The sequence below is a fragment of the Aotus nancymaae genome, unplaced genomic scaffold, assembly GCF_030222135.1.
Source record: "Aotus nancymaae isolate 86718 unplaced genomic scaffold, 86718_ANA_hifiasm-v0.15.2.pri h1tg000006l, whole genome shotgun sequence".
Taxonomy (NCBI): domain Eukaryota; kingdom Metazoa; phylum Chordata; class Mammalia; order Primates; family Aotidae; genus Aotus; species Aotus nancymaae.
In genome coordinates this window covers 41,731,803-41,755,291 of record NW_026988417.1, presented here as the reverse complement: position 1 = coordinate 41,755,291, position 23,489 = coordinate 41,731,803, and the positions used below count along the sequence as shown (strand labels likewise).

The 23,489-nt window shown below is 38.1% G+C and overlaps 1 protein-coding gene across 1 annotated transcript in view; it reads right to left on the bottom strand.

Annotated features, from left to right (window-relative positions):
* The window catches only part of GRXCR1 (glutaredoxin and cysteine rich domain containing 1), a 141,813-nt gene that overhangs the window by 8,521 nt on the left and 109,803 nt on the right, over positions 1-23,489 (bottom strand). The window contains exon 3 of the mRNA XM_012475007.2: positions 2,138-2,203. Coding sequence (XP_012330430.2) covers positions 2,138-2,203 — 66 coding nt within the window. The remainder of the gene's footprint in view (positions 1-2,137; positions 2,204-23,489) is intronic.

Sequence of the window (23,489 nt, the reverse complement as noted above, 5' to 3'; positions counted from 1 at the left end):
CTCAATGGAATAAAAGTCCAGAATATCTCAATCAATCATCAGTCTCTACAAAGGAAAGCAATGAAGGTTATTCATCCCATAAGATCCTTAAAAATGCTATTACAACATAGAATTAAAAATAGGATGATATTGGTGCAACAAGAAGTATATAGATCAATGATACTGCATAATACCATTTAAATAAGTTTAAAATGTGCACAGAGAATAATACATGTAAACCAAATTGTTTAAATAAAAAGATACATGATAATGTAAGTGAATGAATTCATAGGATTCGAGTAGTATATGAGAACAGAAGCAAAGAAACAGATCCATTCATTCAGACTTTTTAGCTAAGAGGAGTTTTTTGTTGTTGTTTTTTTTTTTTTGAGACGGAGTTTCGCTTTTGTTGCCCAGGCTGGAGTGCAATGGCGCAATCTCGGCTCACCGCAACCTCCGCCTCCTGGGTTCAGGCAATTCTCCTGCCTCAGCCTCCTGAGTAGCTGGGATTACAGGCATGCGCCACCGCTAAGAGGAGTTTTAAGAGGAGCAAGTACACACCCTGATTTAATAGATAAAGAAATCGAGATCCTGAAAAGTGAAAGGTTATGCCCAAAGTCACACAGCCAGCAGCAGAGCTGAGGAAGAAGCTAAAAATCTTCTGATGTCCAAGTCATAATACTTTAGAAATTATAGATTATGGAAAAAAAGGAAATTTAAAACATTTTACAAAAACAAGTTTACTCTCTGCATGTATCACATGGCTTTTGAATTTAGAATCAGACCACAGTAAGTTATTTTGCTAAAGTCCAAGCATCCTCCCCTATTATAAGCACTGTATGTCTGGCCATCATCCTCATTGGACCACGGTATCTAAACATACTCTATTGTTTGTATTCTGACACAAACTGATAAAAAATGATTTTGAGTTCTTGCTATATGCCTGCAGTACATTGAGAGGACATTGTTGTCTCCCTTAGCAAAGTACCTGTAAACAGTAGATACTCAATAAATGTTTATTGAATGAATAAATCTATTGTTTCCCTTCTGGGCAAAGTCACAATACAAATAAAACATGAATCCTCCAGTCAAGGAGCATATAGTTCACTTTGGACATGAGTCAAACACCCAAAAAAAAGTAATTCAAAAAAGACTTTTATAAGCCCCCTGAGAAGAGGGTTATAGGAATTCAAAGGTGGGGGAGATCAGAAATGACTGTTGGAAGAACTGATACTGAAGATGGGCCTTGAAGATGGTGGAGAGAAATGAGGAATTGAAACAATAGCATTCTAGGCAGACAGAACAGCTTGCACAAAGCGATAGTAGTAAGAAAGCACAAGAAACCACATAGTTCTTTCTTTTATCTGGAGTGGAAGGAATGGTAGAGAATCAGAAATTAGGTTAGGAAAGACTAGAGCAATAACAACCAGTAGTGACATATAGACAGTGGATAACCATATGACCTATTTCTCCTGGGAAAGTCCTGTTTCACATTTGCTGTCCCAGAATAATTACTAACGCACATTTATCACTCTCAAAGTGTCCCAGTCAGGACAATAAAGTATATAATCTTCTTACAAGTAGAAAGAAACAGTCTGATGAAATAATTTAGCAGTGAGGTAATAAGGGCTTTCCGGTTGCACGTTAATTTTATATATATTTGAATAAGTATTTCTCTGATGCTATATTTATAAGCACAGGAATATGAATTAAAATGTGCTTTTTGGAGAGATAACTTTTTCTCTAATCTTTGTAAATGATGTAGGAAGGTCTTCTACATGTAGGAAGATCCATGGGAAAAATAAAGTTGTTTCAATGAAAAATTTTAATGTGCTTCAAGACTTGACTTGACTGACTCGAAACACCTATTTCCTGACTTGAAACACCTCATCAGTGTCTGTATTACAGAGAGTTGGGCTCAAATAAAGCTGACCATAACACTCACCTAATAGTTTGAGATCATTAAAAGTTAACATTAAAGTTACTCCAGCTGCAACAAACCTAATAGCAGATGATATCAAATTAAAACTGTGACATGTATCCTATTGCATATTTGTAAGAACATGGGGAGAGAGAATTCAATTAGAAAAACTCAATTATCATCAGAATGTGTTTAACATTTTGATTACTAAAAATAAGTTGCTAAAAGCACATTTACCTCAATTTTGGTTAGGAGGTCTTGCAGTTCTCCTGATTCATTCATTGACAAAATTTTCTCAGCACCCTATTAACAAGAGAGGGTAAGGAGGAAAATCCATTTTGTTAGTATTTGAGAAAATATAAGTCCTAGCCAGAAAAGTTTAACCCACAAAATACTGAACACAATTCTTCCCTTTGAAGCTGAGTAAACGTACAACTAGGATGCCAAAGAGAAGAACACATTTCTCCTTACTGCCACATACTCTTCCATCTAGTAAGTCTCACCTTAGGTAAGGAGAGAGCTGCCTACAGGAGGCAAGCTCCAGGAAACCCACAGCTGTCAGATTTAAATCCAAATACAGAAGGAACCAGCATCCTTTTCAGGGTTTTTTAGGGTGCCTGGAGCCAGTCTACCATCTGGGAAAGGAATTCTTGGAGCAAATTCCCACCCTCAGTAAACTCTGCCCTACTCCAAGCAGTACTAGACATGGTCTTCCTTAACACCCATGCATGTAAAGATAACAGCAACTAACATAACAACGACGATAATAACTACCAACACTAATTAAGTGGATATTTTCAGTTTGGCACAAATAACATCTCCTTTGCTGTAGTAGACTCTATTATTTGCAGAAATTGAGCCTCAGTGAGATTAAATAACAATTTCAATGCCACCCAGAGAAGATGTAGAGAGAAGATTTAAACACAGGTAGGGCATGTACTCCAGAGCTGATGCTTTTAACTTCTAAAACATTGCTGTGAATATGATAAAGGGGACAATGTGTGCTTCTTCGAGTCACCCCATTATTCTCTCCTGTCCAGCTGCTTCCCACATTCTACCACTCTACTTCCCAACATAAAACCATAGAGAAGAAAGAAAGAAAAACTGGAGTAATTATTTCTAATCAAAGACCAAGATCAAGTCTGTTTTGTTGACACTGTCCTAGGCACTCATCACAGTTGCTGGCTCGGAATAGGTATTGGATTCATTTTTGATTAATGAAAAAGATGGGGAAAAATATAATCACACACTAAAGATTTTTTGATTCCTACTTGTGCTAAGTAGGGTGCCAAGCAGGACTCATGGAAAAAATTAAAAAGTTGTAGTTCTTATGGAGGTTACTATATACATTTACGTAAAAGCATATTTTTGTTGTAAAGGCACAGAAAACTAACCCACAGTGTAGAATGAAAAATAAGTGTCAAATGAATGCTGAATAAAAAAAGGTAAGCTGGGAAATCACAACAGGAGGAGAAATGTGCTTTTCGAGGGTAGAGAAAGCTTTCTGAGGTTGGTGGTATTTGATCTGGACCTCAAAGACTGGATGAGTTTTCTAAAATAGGTTAAAAATACTATAGTGATATATAGGAGTCTTTAGTTATTGGTTTCATTTTATTTCAGTCTATCTTGTATAACTTATGTCATCATAATTATCATCAAAAATATCAAATTTATATATTCAAAAACAATATGAATGAATGCACAGGGCTACAGAGAATACATATTGCTCTATGAGGCAAGTTATATCTCTTTCTTTGGTGGTAATTTGGCCAAGAATACAGATGTGAAACCTCTAAAATAAGAGCAAAGGTAATGAAAGCACCATGACAAAACATTAAAGTCTAAATATAGTAATAACTGGTGATATTTTACTTTGCTGTGTTCTATTTCTTTTAAGAGATAGCCAAGTTAAAATGGGAAAGAACTCTGGGGAATTTGATACATGAACTAAAGCAGTAAAGAGAATATATGCCTCATTTTCCTCAAACAAAAGAAAATGCCCCACAATGACTCCAAACAAAATGAATGTTCCAGAAAAGCTATCACACATCTCCTTCCTGGCTCTTTTCTTATGGTAGCATTGTGTCATAGTCAGTTGGTTAGAGTACAAGGCATATGCCAAGGAAGGACCTGTCTCAATATTGTTAAATACATGAAATTTGTTCTGCCTCAGCCAAATAACTCCTGCAGCGTTACTACCATGGGAGAAGATTCCACATTGCAGGAGAAATGCAGGCTTTGCTTACATTAAGCAAAGAACTTAAAGGCATAATTGTCACTGATTGTCACGACACCTCAGTGTCTAGCATACAGGTGGTGTAACGAGCTTAAGGTTGAAAAAAGGCTGCTCCATAACAGAGGACAGGCAGCTGAAGAATACCTGCTTCCCTCACCCAACCAGCCTGCTACCAGGCTGCTACTCAACACAGCCTCCACAACCCTCCCTGCCCTGCCCTCAGATCTTTTCCTTGGAGCCAGCCCTTTGGTCCTGTGCCACATGCTGAGAATTGATAGTAGTCAAAGCCTATTGTACCCCACTGGGTCCCAGGTCTCTGCCCTCCACTAGACCCTGTCATTACCAAGCCTAAGAGCAAGATTCTACAGGGGACAAAAAAAAAATCAGATGATCGCCTTCTCTGATCCTAAGTGCAGCAGCAGCAATAGCAGAATAGAGATTTTAGCCTAGTTAGCACATTTCAGGGGAAAATTATAGATCACTCCCATACTGAGGTTTGGAGCATTTATCAGGGAAAATCTCAATCTGCCCTGCTTTCCACTGCATTTGCATATTCCAAAGGTCTCATCCCCTCACTTTTTCTTATCAAAGACTCTAATTATTACTTGATCTATAAAGAAACCTCTGTGTCTGCAAAAGAGAGCATATTTTCTGACACATTGACATTCTTAGGAAATTATCTTTTCCTGGTTGGTATTTGGCTAAGAATGTCAGACATAAGTTTGTTTTTATATACACTCCACCATTCAATTCTATGCTAGTGGAAATTATTTATTCTATTACTTGGCACAGAGACCTCCAGGACACCTATGGAAGTATTTCTGCTATATTTTTTATTGATTCTGAATCATTTTATAATTAAAATTAATATAATCCTGAAAATAATGATAATAGTAATAAGTGCTTCACAAACATGGGCTCTTTTAAGCATTGGTGCAAAGTAAGCATTTTTTAATAAAAGAACTATCTCAATTTTTTAAATAAAGAAACTAAAGTTTAAAGAGAATAAAGAGCATTCCCAGAGTCTTTCAGTTAATCATCACAAGGCTTGCGTTGATCTCGAACTCAGGTTGAGCTGGCTCCAAAACCTACACTCTTTCCATTCATCCTGCAAGCTGCCTGCTCACTGATACAGCATAATTGTATTAGTGAAAAATGTTACAGAGAACTCCTAGTTTGGGGAGTATGAGAGCCTGTAGTTTGAACTCACTGTTGGCTAGGTACCCAAGAAGCTTAAGTGAATTGAAAGCTTTTACTGCAGTGACTCCACATCCAGAATGAACATGCCAGAGAAGCTATGAGATATCCAAGTCCTTTTTGTCTAAATCTCAGCATTGCAACTTACTCAGTTATTTAGAATGATTGCATATTCCAGGAAAGAACCTATCTCATTATCCTTCAATACGTGAAAAAACTCTACCTCGCTCAAATACTTTACAACTTAAAATTCAGAGCAGTGAACTGTAACACGTGAACAAGGCACTTTGTTTTACATTACGTAACAAGCTTCACAGACAAAGATAAGATAATCTGTTTAATTTTTCCTTTTCTATGAATCACCAAGGAAGAAACACATACCTTCAAGGAATAAGAAAAAGGTAGGAAAAGAAATCAGTTCTCTGCCAACTGAGATTGCCAAATAAACACTTACCATATCACCTGTGAATGTGTAAAAGGATGCTACCATACTCATTCATGCATTTATCCATTAGTTCAATGTTATTTTTAGTCTCCATTAGGGATTAGGCACTGTGCTGTGTTAGAGCTATACAATAAGCAAAAGAGCTACACATGAGCACACACACACACAACTGCTTCCTGTTACTGAGGAAATGTACTTTTGGGAGAGAGACTTTACACAAAAGGTTACACAAATAAATGTAAACTTATTTATAACTGTTGTAAATAGTACAAAAGGGGCATGCTACAAGATGTTAAGGACACAAATAGTAAGGTAAATTTAACCTGATCAAGGCTAAGGAAGACTCTCTCCACAAAGCAATCATTAGGTTTTGATCTTTAGGAAGAATAGTAGTTGACTGAGCATAGAAGACAGAATGAGGGAGGGCAACTAATAGGAACAACAATGCTACCACATATTATTATATGTACATGTGCTTTTGTAGCCACCATATCCCTTCATTCAAGATCAGAGGAAAAGCTATGTTCATATGTTCAAGTATCCTAGCAGAGTCTCTCTGCATAGCATTTTGGGTGGATGCCCTGGAGGGAACATAGGTGAGGTACCATGCCACGGCATAAGCAATCTATTTTACCCAATAAACTAAAGAAAACAATAAAATGATATAAACTAGCTGCATGTAGCATACTCTGTTAGGTCTTTGGGAAGAGTTGCTAAGTCAAGAGTTTCTAAACACTATTATCAAAACAGAAAACAAAGAAAAAGTACTTTTCCTCAAAAATATTTTAAACCACACAGATTTTAGCTATCTCTACACTGATATCCAGCCTCTGGAATTCCACATGGGACATCAGCATTTGAAACTATTAGTTTAAACAGTTCTGAGGAGCCCAGCAGGATTAAAAATAAAGTTCACATTAACCAAAAACAAATACAGTTTTAACATATATATATATATACATACATATATTTATATGTGAATGCACATATATGCCATACATATATTATACTTCTGTTTTATTTTACTTTATATTTAGTCATAAACCACCTCATCTTCATAAGAATCTAGCTTGCAATAAAATATCTATACCACAATATAATAAAATAGAAATTAAATGGGAATTTATAGGAAATACTCTAAATAAATCTCAAAATTATAGCTATGGCTGAGCCTTAAATTTGATTCTGTTAACTTTTTAGATGAAACAGTTTTCTAAGCATAGTAGTCTAAAGAATATTTTATATGAGACTTTGGATGAACTGGCTGATATAATATATAGTATTCTTGTATTTTTGATAACCATAAAAATATTGTTTCCAAATAAATGTTATTACAGAAATGGCTCCTACAGCTGACCAGTACAAGTTTTTAGCCCTTCTTCTAACTTAAACCAGGCGCCTTTTCCCTCTCACTTAACTGCCTCCTTGCTACTTACTTATCATCTGCAAAGATAAATAAATATTATTGTTTACCTCATACTATTTGTTAGAATATCTTCTAGTGATTAGGGTAAAACCCAAACTCTTTTAGCATGGCCTACAAATGCCTTCACTATCTAGTTCCACCAATATTTCCAGGCCTGTCTTTTGATATAGTAAGTTTTTGATACCCCGAATTTCTCTCCTTCCCCTCGACATCCTAGGTCCTTGCATGAGATTTTATGCCTTTACACATGCTCCCTTTTTTGCCTGATATTTCTTCTATCCTTCTGCCCACCACCTCTTGGAAAACTCCTATACGTCCTTCCAAACCCAGTTGAAATGTTACCTTCTCAATAAAGCTTTCTTGATTTTCACAAACAAAATCAGTCATTTCCGGCCGGGCGCGGTGGCTCACGCCTGTAATCCCAGCACTTTGGGAGGCCGAGGCGGGTGGATCACGAGGTCAAGAGATCGAGACCATCCTGGTCAACATGGTGAAACCCCGTCTCTACTAAAAATACAAAAAATTAGCTGGGCATGGTGGTGAGCGCCTGTAATCCCAGCTACTCAGGAGGCTGAGACAGGAGAATTGCCTGAACCCAGGAGGCGGAGGTTGCGGTGAGCCGAGATCGCGCCATTGCACTCCAACCTGGGTAACGAGAGCGAAACTCCGTCTCAAAAAAAAAAATCAGTCATTTCCTTCTTTGTGCTCTCAGATCACATTTTGTTCCACTGCACAGCAAGTCCAGTGGTGATTTCGGGAGCTATGCCTTCTTCAAGCACACAGCATTTTGTGTAGTGCACCATAGACAATCAATAAGTATTTGTTATATTAATTTCTTAGCATTTTTGGAATAAACAGAGCATTCAGTTCCAAATGAGCGTTTCTTATAGTGACTGATGATTTCAAATAGAAAAACAAGCTAAGGCATATATCAACATGCACCTTTGTAAAGTGATAGGGACCAAGCTGACGTGATGTAACAGTAAAAGGCCAGATACACAGAGGAGTGAGAAAGATGAATACTATATAAATGACATCTGTCGCTTCTCTCAGCTGGGCATTTGATGGGAACTGAAGCACAAACCACTGGAGGTTGCACTCTTTGATGAGGGCCAAGAGGATACAACTCTTTAGTACTGGCTGATAAAGGATCCTTCTGCTATGTAATCAGGAGAGCAGATGGCAGGGCTGGCACTGAAGGAGTTCAACCTGTACCTAGCATGATGCCTGCCAAAAGATGTGTTCAGTAAATGTCTGTTGCTGTGACTACCATGCCCACCGAAAATGGGAGGTTACATCAACTCTGCCTGGAGATGGGCCACCTGAGCCCCACTAACAAAGAATTTACTTCAGAAATCAGCTCTGGATCTTTTCCAGCACATGAACAGACCCCACTGAGTCCCTGGAGTTCTATGCCAAACACTTAGGCCTGGAAAATATTCAAGGCAGGTGTAACAATATCCCACCAGTGTCTTTAAAAATGCAGTAAAGGCTCCCATGGATAATCTCATCCTAAAGAGCATGGTTTTTCTGTATCCCTGGAAAAAGAATTAACTGCAAAATTAACTAAACTAGTTGACTTGTTTTTTGCAATTATGTAATGCAGACCTTTGGGTGTCAGAAAATGCCTGCCAAAGACAGTGATTTTAGTTCTATATAATTAGTGCTGAGCCACTTTTTTCAGCATAATTGTAAAGAACAATTTCCCATAGAGGTCAATCCTGATTTTTTATAATAAAGCCATATTATCAAACTAGATGATTGCAAGGATGGGCTATTTGCTCCTCGATGGCAGAAAGCCATCTCTCCCATTCCTTCAGAATTAATATCAAATTATATAAAAGTAATATCAAGTTACGAGGCTACAAAACAGGCAGTGCTGGGAGTTGAGCTAGAAGAAACCAAAAGACTGGTTCTATGTAAAAGATTAAGATTGCTGTCTGCTGTGTCCCCAGACTATCTTTGCATAAACTGATTTTCACTTTTTTTTTTTTTTTACTTTTTTTGTAATTTAAAGTTTTATTTTAGATCCAGGGGTACATATGCAGGTTTGTTATTTGGGTTTAATGCATGATGCTGAAGTTTGGGGTGAAATGGATCACATCACCCAGGTAGAGAGCATGACAACCAATAGTTAATTTTTCAAACCTTGCTTCCCTCCGTCCCTCCCCCTTCTAATAGTCCCCAGTGTCTGTTGCCATCTTTATGTCCATGAGTACCTAAAATGTTCAACTTATGAGTAAGAACATGCAGTATTTTATTTTCTGTTCCTGTGTTAATTCACTTAGGGTAATGGCCCCCAGCAGCATCTATTTTGCTAACAAAGGACATGATTTTCTTCTTCTTTCGAGCTGCATTATGGTTTTTCATGGCTGCTGATGGGCACCTAGGCTGAGTTCATGTCTTTGCTATTGTGAATAGTGCTGTGATGGGCATACAAGTGGATGTGCCTTTTTAGTGGAATGATTTACTTTTATTTTGCTACATACCCAGTAATGGGAATGTGGGGCCAAATGGCAGATTTGTTTTAAATTCTTTGAGAACTCTCCAAATTGGCTGAACTCATTTACCTTCCCATCAACAGTAATCCAAGCATTCCCTTTTCAGCCTCACTAGCATCTGTTATTTTTTTACTTATAATAGCCATTCTGACTGGTGTGAGATGTTATCTCATTGTGCTCCAATAGCCAGTGATGTTGAGCATTTTTCCATGTTTGTTGGCTGCTTGTATGTTTGCTTTTGAGAAGTGTGTTTTCATGTCTTTTGCACATTTTTAATGGTTATTTGTTTTTTGCTTGTTCAATTGATAAACTGATTTTTAGAATGTGGTGATTAAGCTCGCCAAGGTTATTGTCATTGCTGCTGTTAAAAAAATAATAAAATCCAGGATTAAATTTTAGCCCCTCCATTTTCAAGTTAACTTGGACAAGTAACTTCAACTATTAAAGACTCAATTTCCTCATTTGTAAAATGGGTATAATGATGTCTACAGGATTGTTGTAAGGATTACATGAGTTAATATAAGAGTTTAGAACATTGCATGACACATAATATGAACTCAATAATTAGCAGTTGTTAATTAGAAGTAGTAGTAATAAATTCCCAGAGAGTAACTAAGAATCATTGTCAAGCACACACAATGTGGTCCATAAACATTTCCTGTCTAGAGTCAACAAATAATGAAAGATTAATGGAGGTTAACCAAAGTTTTACAATGTTTTTGTATGATGTCATAATAAAGTAAAAAAGAATGTAACTGAAAAAAAAAATAAGGGGAATGGAGTAGTTGGGCTTAATATATGATTATTTCTCATGCAAGATATTCAGAAGAAAGACCAAATTTTATGGCTTGTTAAAAAGAAAAGGTAGCATGAAATTTGAGGGTGTTCCAGTCATAAAATTCCACAGCTAAATTGTAGAATATATAAAGTGTTCTTTAGGATGAGAGATTTAACTAGCTAGGGCTCTCTAAGAGTCAAAAAACTGAGGACAGTTAATGAACAATATTGCTAAGGAAAACTCAGTCAATTGTTTTTTTCTGGGACAATATGGATATTTAATCACTCGGCAGGAAAAATATTTGAAGATTCACATAGTGAGAGTAATTGGGAAATATAATTAGTTGATCAAAGTGTCAATTAAAATTCCATTCACAGGAGGGAGCTCCAACTTGAATGGGCTCTCATCCCAGATGGGATCCAAGGATATTTAGGCATGAGTAGGTTACTGAAGATCCATCATTGCAGCTTATCCATTCAATAAAAATTCCTTTATTATTCATCCTACTATCTTAGTAAAATGACCAAGGAATCAAAGACGCTAACCCCAGTTGTCGTCTAGAAAGACCTCCCTACAATTTACTGAAGCTTATGGGCATGAAATGAAACAGGTATCCCATTTTTATAAGGCACTACAACACAAACAAGTCATGTGTTGCTCAATAATTGTCCACTTTAAACTCATGAGGATAACTCGGCTTATCTTTTATGATCCTATCAAGAAAGAGATGGCAATGCCCAAATATTTTACTAAAAATTGTTTAACAAAGGGCCCCACAATAGAAGTGTGAATGAGGTTAAATAAACGAAGAAGCTTGATGAAGCACCCAGGAGCTGTCAACAATGAGAAGCTATTACCACCCCTAGGATGAGAAGCTATTACCACCCCTAGGTATTAAGGTAGTAGGGAAGGTACAGTGCTACAGAACCAAACAAGACATGTAACTATGGGAAAAGGGCTACAAGGTACTCAACAACTATAAACTATGCCTCATGAGGAAGGGAGCAGAGGAAATACCCCCAGCCTCTCTATCCTGCTCCAGCTTCCCTCTGACCAAACCCAACTAGAAGTCAAAGGGCAAAGGCCCTTGTGTGATTTGGTCTATAGAGTTTTCCTTCATGAGACTCCAAGTAGGCCAGAGAAAGGGAGAAAATGGCCCTGGAATGGAAAACAGAAATTAACCAGCACAATCGGCAATGAATTAAATGATTTCACTCTTTTGTGGTAGATCTGTTTGAGTCTATTTATTACGTGTTTTCAAAACAAGAGAAAAGGCTGATGAGAATCTTCCTGTAATCCTAAAGGGAAGAAAAGTGTTAGGTAAGAGGATGTGTTGGGAGGCTGTGGCATTCAGTTTAACATTGTGGGTTCAGACACATATGAAATCCTCTACTTATTAGCTGTGTGAGGTTGGGAAAGATATTTCACCCCTCAAAATCTCACTTTTCAAAGAGAAAAATATTTCTATCATGTAGGGTTGTAAGAAATAAATGAGATAATGGCACATGTAGCACCTTAGTAACTTATTTTTAAAAGAATAGTGGAAGAAATACTAGTCTAATTTGTAGCCTACTTGAACATAGCATTTAGTGAAAGTTGATATTCCTCAGCCTCCCATTTGGTTAGCTGTAGCCATGTGATGAAGTCCTTATAAGTAAGATATGAGCAAAAGTAATGCATAAAACTTCAAGGTAATACTTTTTTTTTTTTTTTTTTTGAGATGGAGTTTCACTCTTGTCACACACGAGTCTGGAGTGCAATGTTGCAATCTCGGTCCACTGAGACCTCTGCCTCTTGGGTTCAAGCGATTCTCCTGCCTCAGCCTCCCAATTACCTGAGATTACAGATGCTCGCTACCACATCTGGCTAATTATTTGTATTTTTAGTAGAGGCAGGGTTTCACCATGTTGGCCAAACTAGTCTCGAACTCCTGACCTCTGGTGATCCACCTGCCTTGGCCTCCCAAAGTGCTGGGATTACAGGCATGATACTCTTAAAAGCAAGCTGCTCACTTCCTTTTTACCTTCTGGAAAATACGTGATGGAGTTGAGCTATTTTTAACCATGAAGTCAGGGCTCACCCTAAAGGGAGGTACAACAAATATAGAAGAGTCACTCCTGAAGCAGAGAAATCTATACCCCTGGATTCTCCCAACCCAGATTCACTTAGAAGACAAATAAATGCATACCTTGTTTGAATCACTAGCTTATGATTCATATGGATGATATATAGATAGATAGACACATAGACAGATACATAGAAATATACATAGAGAGAAATATATTGCTGTAGACTGAATGTCTACAGCAAAATTTATATGTTCAAATCCTAACCCCTAATTTGACAGTATAGGAGGTGGAGTTTTTGGAGGGTGATTATGTTATGAAGGCAGAGCCCTGAGGCCTAGGAGTAATGCCCTTACAAAAGGGAACCCAGAGAGCTGCTTTGTCCCTTCTACTATGTGAGGACACAGGGAAAAATGGTCATCTATGAACCAGGAAGTGGGCTCTCACCAGCCACCAAATCTTCTGGCACCTTGATCTTAGACTTCCCAGCCTCAGAATTGACAGAAATGAATTTCTGTTGTTTGTAAGCCAACCAGTTTATGGCATTTTTTATAGCGGCCCTAATGGACTAATACATATAGATCTATGTGTAGATACATGTTTACATACAAATTTAAATATAAGTAGAGATAGGATGAAAATAACATTAGAGAGAGGTGGAGGACAGCATAAACTCTAATATCCAAAATTTAAAAATTTATATTAGCTATAATGTTTATGAAAAGAAGTGAAACAGGGTGGAAATAATAACCTTGTCTAGAAAGATTCTCTGTACATAATTTTAGACTCTTTTTCTCTATTTCTGCAGGGAGTCTACCTGCCAGAACTGTGTCTGGTTTGGAGAGAAATATCAAGGAGTTAAGTATCCATGGAGGATTAATAAACCCAGGTCTCTAAATCTAGATTGAGAACAAAGCCTGGTATTTCTTCATAATCTTCCTTTGTCTTGGTCTCTGTGGCCTCTGAAGAAAGCAAGCTTGAGACTTTCTGAAAGATACAAGGTTTCTGTGATGATATTTTGAGGACGATTGATATTTCCATAGATATGGCAATGCCAGGAAGATGTTATAAGAGCTACGGGAGGAGGAAGGTTGAGCAATGACAAAGTAACAGACTCTAAAGAGAAAGCTCTAATAATTTAACAAGATGCTCTTCAAGCATTATTTATTTAATCTTCACTGCATCCCTGCAAGTTGTCTTTTAAAATTTTAAGTCTTAAAAATAAGGAAACAAACACAAAGATGTAAGTACAAGTGTTACAAGAGTATTTGTTCAACATCACATAACTAACAGTTGGTGGGGTCAAAATTCAAACCCAGGTCTATTTAGCGATAAGGATCATGCTTTTCTTCAGTTAATTTCACTTCATTTATTCATGAGAATATTTAAAATAATATCTACCTCTTAGGGATACTATGGGAATAGGCCTGATACTAATAATGTCAAACCACAGTTCAATATAGAACATAGTAAATTCTTAATAAATTACTTTTACTATTATTATAATCACACACTATGATAGTGATAAATTTGTCAAACGCACACTGATGGAAGCTATGTTAAGAACATAGATTTTAAATGTGGGCATAGATCTTGTGCCTCATAGACACTTTCAGCATTTTGCTTGTGCCGCTTATAAAGGCAAACTTGTGCTGTAAAGAAATTTTGACCTGTGTATCTCCTATTTCCCTTCTCATGAAACACAGGAGCAAATTATAGGTTGTTTGTTAAAAGACATAGGCAGATCTCTACTGGGACCATCCAGAGAGTAAATATACAGTCCTCTTGTTTAGAAGATGGGCTAATAGAAAATGTATCCATGCAATGACCATTATCTTGCTTGCCACTTACTAAGGTACAGTCATAGATAAAAGTTAATATAATAAATACTAAAAAGATGAAAAAATGAAAAGAAATTAAAATAAAGAAGCAAAAACTATCATTAGAGTGAACTGGCAACCAACAGAATGGGAAAACATTTTTGCAATCTACCCATCTGACAAAGGGCTAACATCCAGAATTTACAAAGAACTAAAACAGATTTACAAGGAAATAACAAATCAACCCATTCAAAAGTGGGTGAAGGATATGAATAGACACTTTTCAAAAGAAGACATATATGAGGCTAACAAACATGAAAAAATGCTCATCATAACTGAATATTAGAGAAATGCAAATCAAAATCACATTGAGATAACATCTTACACCAGTTAGAATGGCAATCATTAAAAAATCTGGAGACAACAGATGCTGGTGAGGATGTGGCGAAATAGAAACACTCTTACACTGTTGGTGGGAGTGTAAACTAGTTCAACCATTGGGGAAGACAGTGTGGTGCTTCTCAAGGACCTAGAAATAGAAATTCCATTTGACCCAGCAATCCCATTACTGGATATATACTCAAAGGATTATAAATCATTCTATCATAAGGACACATGCACACGTACGTTCATAGCGGCACTGTTTACAATAGCAAAGACCTGGAACCAACCCAAATGCCCATCGACGATAGACTGGACAAGGAAAATGTGGCACATATACACCATGGAATACTATGCAGCCATAAGAAACGATGAGTTCGTGTCCTTTGTAGGGACATGGATGAATCTGGAAGCCATCATTCTCAGCAAACTGACACAAGAACAGAAAATCAAACACCACATGTTCTCACTCATAGGCGAGTGATGAACAAGGAGAACACACGGACACAGGGAGGGGAGCATCACACACTGGGGTCTGTTGGTGAGGTCCAAGAGAGGGACAGCATGGGGGGGTGGGGAGATCGGGGAGGGATAACATGGGGAGAAATGCCAGATGTGGGTGACGGGGGTCTGGAGGTAGCAAACCGTATTGCCATGTGTGTACCTGTGCAACAATCCTGCATGATCTGCACGTGTACCCTAGAACCTAAAGTACAACAAAAAAAGAAGCAAAAACTAAAAATTTAAAGTTTTTTTCCAAAAATGAAAAGAAATTTAATATAATCAATGAAAACTAGATAAAACTAATGAAAACTAGAAAAAAAAAAGATGTTAGTGAATAAGGTATTATAACCAGAGTCACAGAAAACTAAAAAGTTAAGATAAAGAGAGCCTTGGAAACATTGTAAAATGAAACAAAATGGGCAAAATACTTTAAAACATAAAATTAGCCAGTTACAATATTATGAGGTGTGAGCATAAAAGCCAAAGAAATTTATTAGAATGGGGAAGCCTCTAAGATCCAAAGCAAAACTCTCATATGGAAACAATTTGGGCTTTTACAAAAGCACATAGCTACTAAACAATAAATGGCACTACCAAATATTCTCTGACTCAAATCAGTATTCTAGCCATTGACCACAAGTCCTCAATTTTCATCATCCCATATTCAATTCATCTTAAGTCCTGTTGATTTATATGCAACGTATTTTAAATGCATCCATTTTTATCACCTTTACTGCTAACATGCTATTTCTGGGGTCCACCATCTCCCTGGTTTTATTTTTACTCTCCTCCAACCTCCTCTTCTGGCAGAGGCCAAAATGATCTTTTAGAAACTCATCAATGATCACTTCACTTACAGTCTTCTGATTTAAAACATTGAATACCTTTGGTTTCCACTTATATCAGATGCGAAACTCTTTACCCTGATCTACAGGATCCTGTGCAGCATGACCCTGTCTGCTCTAACCCTACTTCACAACCTCATCTCTGTCTGATGCTCATAAAGGTCTCACTGGGCTTCCTTTCCATTTTCTTCCAGATCCTAGAATAATCCCAGCTCCTTCTTGTATTAAAGCATCAGTACATGCTTGAATGTACAAAATCTCCAATGCCAGAAGGTCCAGCTCCCAGGATAAGTTTATGATGGCCTCACTGGAATGCTTTAAGTCTCAGATCCTCAACTAAGTCTTCGCTGTTCACCAAACTAATTAACTTATCTTCCTAATTGCTATCAATCCCAGAATCTATTAGTTAACTCAATTTTAGTTTTCAATCTGTAATGGAGTGCATATTTATTTACCTGTTCCTCCACTGCTCCCCTTTGCCAACACAGTAAGATTTAAGCCCCATGTCAGCAGAAAAAAACATCTATTTAATTCAACATTCTATAACTGGTGCCTAGCATGGGACCAGATTCATATTCATTTCTCATAAACATTTGCTTCATGAAGACCATGCTGTAGATTCCTTTCCAAACTTTGGCCTCCCCAATGGACAAGAACTTTCAAGATTAAAAACCAAGAAATAGATGCTGGATACTTGGTCTCCCTACCCTTCACCACATGTGGAGTCTCACTTTTCCAGGAGTAGCTCCTACTTTGGATGTTAGTGTTAGAATAACAGTACAGCAAGGCAAAATTTAGTGGCTTGAGCCCTTGGTGTTTACAGTTTGCAATCTGGCCACAGTCTCTCACCTTGCAGTGGTAATTTGCTCTTGAGCAAAATAAGGTTGGATGATACAGTATTACCCTCATTGTCAAAAATGATCCAACATTGGAGAAAAGAACCTAATCAATTTACAGGAGTCCACAAAAAAAGTGGCACAGAGTTAAAGCTGAAGATTGTGCTACAATAGTAAAATTATTTCAACCAGTCTCTCAAAGGCTACCACCACAAACAGATATATTTTGCGATTAAAATGCCAGACACTAAACTCGTTTGTATTCATCTGTTCTCACAGTACTATAAATGGCTACCAGTAATTTGTGAATAAAAGAGATTTAATTGACTCACAATTTCACAAGTTTAGCATGAAGCATGACTGGGAGTCCTCAGGAAACTTATAATCATTGCAGAAGGTGAAGGGGAAGCAGGGACCTTCTTCACATGGTGTCACTCTTCACAGAGTGAGAGGGGAACTGCCAAACCCATTTAAACCACCAGATCTCATGAGAACTCACTCGTTATCATGAGAACAGAATGAAGGAAACTGCCCCTATGATCCAATCGCCTTCCACCAGGTTCCTCCCCCAACATGTGGGGATTACAATTTGACATGAGTTTTGGGTGTGGACACAGAGCCAAATCATGTCGTTCCACCCCTTCACCTCCCAAATCTCATGAGCTCCTCACATTTCAAAACCAATCATGCTTTCCCAACAGTCCCTCAAAGTCATAACTCATTACAGCATTAACTCAAACATCCATGCCCAAAATCTCATCTGAGACAAGGTAAGTTCCTTCCACCTATGAACCTGTAAAATCAAAAACAAATTAGTTACTTCCAAAATACAGTGGGGTTACAGGCATTGGGTAAATGCTCCCTTTCCAAATGGGAGAAATTGGCCAAAACAAAACAGCTATAAGCCCCATGCAGGTCCAAAACCCAGCAGGGCAGTTATTAAACCTTAAAGTCCAAAATAATCTCCTTTGACTACGTGTCTCCAGGGCACACTGATGCAAGGGGTGAGCTCCCAAGGCCTTGGGCAGTTCCACCCCTGTGGCTCCTCAGAGTAAAGCACCCACAGCTCATTTCATGGCCTGGTATTGAGTGCCTGTGGCTTTTCCAGGTGCATGATGCATCTGTCAGTGGATCTACCATTCTCGGGTCTGAAAGACAGTGGTCTTCCTCTCACAGCTCCACTGGGCAGTGCCCAAGTGGTGACTCTGTGTGAGGGCTCCAACCCCATATTTCCCTTCTGCAGTGCCTTAGTAGAGGTTCTTCATGGGAGCTCCAACCCTGCAGCAGATTTTTGCCTAGACATCCAAATGTTTCCATACTTTCTCTGAAATCAAGGGAGAAGGTCACGAAATTTAACTCTTGTCTCCTGCACACTCACAGGCCTAACACCATATGAAAGCCACCAAGGCTTGAGGCTTGCACCCTCTGAAACAATAGCCCAGGCTGTACCTTGTCCCTTTTTAGTCATGGCTGGGGCTGGAGTGGCTGGGATGCAGGGTACCATGCCCCAAGGCTGCACAGAGCAGTGGGGCCCTGGGCCTGACCCACAAAACCATTTTTCTGTGCTAGGCCTTTAGGCCTGTAATGTGACAGGCAGTCAGTAAGGTCTCTGGCATGCCCTCAAGACATTTTCCCCATTATCTTGGCTATTAACATTCAGTTCCTATTTACTTATGTAAATTTCTGCAGCCAGCTTGAATTTTACCCCAGAAAATGTTTTCTTCTTTTTTACCAATGGTCAGGCTGAAAATTTTCCAAACTTTTATGTTCTGCTTTGCTTTTAAACATAAGTTCCAATTTCAAATCATCTCTTTGTGAACACATATGATTGTATGCTGTTAGGAGCAGTCAGGCAATTTCTTGAATAGTTTGCTGCTTAAAAATGTCTTCTGCCAGATGCCCTCAATCATCTCTCTCAAGTTCAAAGTTCCACAAGTCCCTAGAACAGGGGCACAATGCCACTAGTCTCTTTGTTAAAGGAAAACAAGAGTGACCATTGCTCCAGTTCTCAAGAAGTTCCTCATTTCTATCTGAGACTACTCAACCTGAAATTCATCATCCATATCAGTATCACCATTTTGATCACAACCATTCAACAAGTCTCTAGAGATTTCCAAACTTTCCCTAATCTTCCTGTCTTCTGAGCCCTTCAAACTGTTCCAGCCTCTGCTTGTACCCAGTTCCAAAGTTGCTTCTACATTTGTAGGTATCTTTATAGCAATGCCTCACTTTCCTGGTCCGATTTTCTGTATTAGTCCATTCTCACACTTCTATAAAGAACTACCTGAGACTGGGCAATTTATGAAGAAAAGAAGTTTAAGAGACTCACAGCTTTACAGTCTTAACAGGAAGCATGACTGGGAGGCCTTGGGAAACTTACAATCATGACAGAAGGTGAAGGGGAAGCAAGGACCTTCTTCACAGGATGACAGGAAAGACTGCGGGAGGGGTGGAAAGTCACCCACATTTAAAGCATCACATCTCTTGAGCACTCACTCACGATCATGAGAACAGCATGGGGGAAACCTCCCTGTGATACAATCAGCTCCCACCAGGTTTCTTCCTCCACACGTGCGGATTACAATTTGATGTGAGATTTTGGTAAGGACACAGAGCCAAACCGTATCATCATTCAATACAGGTCTTGTCTACATCGTTCATAAGTTTCAATACCTCTTTTTTCTAGGATATCAAGATAAATTATTGTAATTTTGTCCCTGGAAATTTTAAGCTGGATAAAAGGGTACAGAAAGCAGGAAAAAGCATAGCATTGATACATGTAGCCCAGTGTTCAGGGATAAATCACCTAAAATATAAGGAGGCAACACACACACTTACAAATAAGTCATTTGGATGCTTCCAGTGAGACAAACATACCACTGAGGACATGTGTTTTTACAAGTACAAATAAAAACATTTCTCCTCCAGGAAAACACCACATAAATTTAGAATTTTTTTCTCACAGTGCAGAATACGTAACTGTCACTGATTCCTGAATTCAGCATTTTAAATTGGATACTTTCCAAGAGGCAAAACTCAAATAAGAGAGCAAGTTTGACCCTCTGCAAAGTCTAGCATCAAGCCCTATGCCGAATTATCATCTACTAAGGCATAATGGAACTTAGCTCCTGCCAGAGGTGGATTTAAAAATAATAGTAAGATAATCATATTTAAGACAAGCAAAAGAGCAAAGTGAGACTCACTAAAAGTATATTTTACATCATATATAGCTAATTGTCTACCAAGAGGGAAAAATGGCAGTGTTACAAGGGCATCCTACCATCTCTAAAAGATAGAAGTGGACATGGTGAAATCCCGTCTCTCCAAAAAAAAAAAAAATACAAAAATTAGCTGGGCATTATGGCAGCCACCTGTCATCCCAGCTACTTGGGAGGTTGAGGCAGGAAAATCGCTTGAACCCGGGAGACAGAAGTTGCAATAAGCCAAGATAGCACCATTGCACTCCAGCCAGGGAGAAAAAAAAAATTTAAAAGGAGAGAAGTTGAAGAAATAGAAAAACACCTATAGCTATATATACACTCCAAGTATATGGCTAAAAATACATGAATTGGTAATATAGTCATCATCACTTTTTCCCATACGTTTTAGTAATGACACGATCAGAGTAGACTTACAAAGTAGTCCTCCCCTCTCTGTGAGGGTTACATTCCAAGACCCTAGTGGATGCCTGAAACCAAAGATAGTACTGAAGACTTTACATATTGAGGTTTTTTTCTGTATATATATACCTCTAATAATTTATAAACTAGGCACAATAAGAGATATCAACAATAATTAGTAGTAAAATAGAATAATTGTAACAACATTCCAGCATCACAACTCTTGCATTTCAGGACCACTGTGAAGTAGAATAGGGATTACTTGAACATAAGCACTGCTGTACTATGACACTTAGAAGCCTTCGAAGTGAGTAACAGGCAGAGAGGATGTATAATGTGGAGATACTGGACAAAGAGATGATTCACATCCCAAGGGAAAAAGCAGGATAGTGCAAGATTTCATCATGTTATTCAGAATGGTGCACAACTTAAGGTTTATGAATCGCTTATTTCTGGAATTTTCCATTTAATATTTTCAAACTGCAGTTGACTGTGGGTAACTAACTGAAACCATGGAAAAACCCTGGATTGTTTGTTGACTACTGTATATCACAAAAGGTGAACCAAAAAACATTAATCAGAAGCTAAATTCCGGCAACCATCTGATAGCAAACAATCTTAGGAATTTAGTAGGCTTACTGTCTGTTTACTGATGCATACAAACAACTGGGCCAACCATGTACTTTAGGCTACATCAATTTGTCTACTTGTTAGAAGCTGTTAGTGAATTAAAGCTGTTTTCTTAATTTAGCGTGCAATGAACTTTAAATGGGTTTTCAAAAATTCCTGATAGTTGCATCAAGCAATTAGCCTTTAAGAGAAAAACTTAAATCATGGAGAATGGCCTAATCTTGGGATATCTTGAGGGAAAAAGCGGATCTGAGGATGGGAGAGAATAGGAGCCAAAGGCAGCAAAGGAGAATGGCCTCACTGTTCTAGGAAACCAAGAAAGATATTTTGTTTTCACTTCCAAAGAAAGGGGATAGGATAGAAGAAACTTGGAGGGGTGAGGATGAGGTGACAGTATGTGCAGTGATAAGATGGGGCCAACCAAGGCTGTGTGGTGAAGCAACCTGAAAGGCTGTGCAGTCAAAAGGACCTTGAAGAAGCCCATGTTTAAGTGGAAGCTGTCTCTTTTAGTACAAAGCAAGTCTCTCCTTTGTCTCTCCTCATGCCCAACTCTGAGCATGGAATAAATGCTATTCACATATGCTTTGTAGGTATGATGTGCAGAGAAACCAGAAATGAGCTGAATTTAACATCAAGGTTGACTGTAGTGCGGGACAAAGACTACACAAAGAAGAAATACACCTGAGGCAGAAAGGATCATAAGAATGCAAGCCCGCCTGCCCTCATCACTCTTTCATTGTCAATTCATGAAAATCTTGGTAAGAATTTCGGACAAGCACCAAGAATGCAGATTTGCAGCTGTTTAATGTCTCCTATATCCTAAGTGATCAGGGACCTCAGTTGTTATCTGAGTTGTGCTTCTATTACGTCATTTCTTCCTAAGTTCTGTTGACATAAAATACTTTTTGACAGACGAGAAGGATCTAATATAGGTACCAGACACCAAGTCAACAATGTTAGCTGTACTGCAGTCCTGGGAATACCAAATCTACCCATTTGCAAATCATTTTTTAAAGCAAACTCTCAAAACTTATCTCTTATACACAAAATTCCAACTATTGACCATAGTCAAGAAGAATGATCAAAAAGGTAAAAAAAAAAATATTTCTTCTGTTTAAATTTCCATTTTCAGAGGTAATAATTCCTTGAAACAAGACCTTCTGCTTTATGGAAAAGTCAGAACACATGAAATGTTTGGGACCGATGATTTCCTGTCAGGAAATGCCAGAAATGTGAAATTCAAGCATGTCTGCCCAAATGCAAACCTGCTGTGTTTTCTTTGTTTTTTTATGAAGAACCACAAACAGACATTTTTTTCCTTACAAATCCGGCCATTTTAACGATGTTTAGTCAATCGTTAACATTTTTACAATGTATTTTTGACGTGCATTTCTGTGATATTGTCTTCAGAGATTGTGACTTCCTTATTTTCTATTATTTTCAAGACGTGTGTAGGTAGTATTTATACTCTACTTAATTACCTATACATGGAACATTTGTACATAGATAAAAATGTGGCACTGTCTATTTATAGGGTAGAAGTTTTGGTGTATTCTTTTCAAGTTTATCTTTATTAAGAAAGGGATCAATCAACAGAAGAAAAGTAAGAATGGAAAGGAAGTGTAAGAATTTGCTGATATTTTTCGACAGAGCAGAGTTAAGTGATAGGAAGCATACTTTTATAGACTCAAGTTCAGAAAGCCCTGTTTTAAAATTTGCTCCATCATTTCCTGGATGTGAAATGTTGGCTATGAAATGAGGCTGTCCCAGCCTCAGTCCCTTTAGTTGGAAAATGGGGGTAATAATTGTATTTACTTCATCAGGCTGGAAGGACTTAATGAGAGATCCTGTGTGTAAAGCATTTACCATTGCGCCTGACACAAAGTAATAAATATAAGCTTTTTAAAAAGTATTATTCTCTGCTACTTTAAAGCATAGGTTTTATTATTATTCAGGTATGGTGAGGCCAACAGATAAGAAAAAAATTTACTTGGAAAGGAGAATTCACAAACAAACTCACAGTTCCCGAGAGGAGGGAAGAGGTACACCGCCGTGCCATGCAGGAGCCACACAGGGAAGCATCGGGGGTCATTAGAGGCAGAGGGAGGGAGGGGGAAATGAGGGCAAGGGCCTTTATTGTGGTTTCCATGAAAAAAGCAAGGCATGGTGAGCAGGCTTAGGACTGGCTAGTTTAAATAATTTCAGTGGGCTCTGGGACATAAAAGCCATTTGTAGTTTTCTGATTCCAGGCCCTGGGGTAATTAGGACAGAGAGATGGTGGCACCCTGAGTGTGAGAGTCCCAT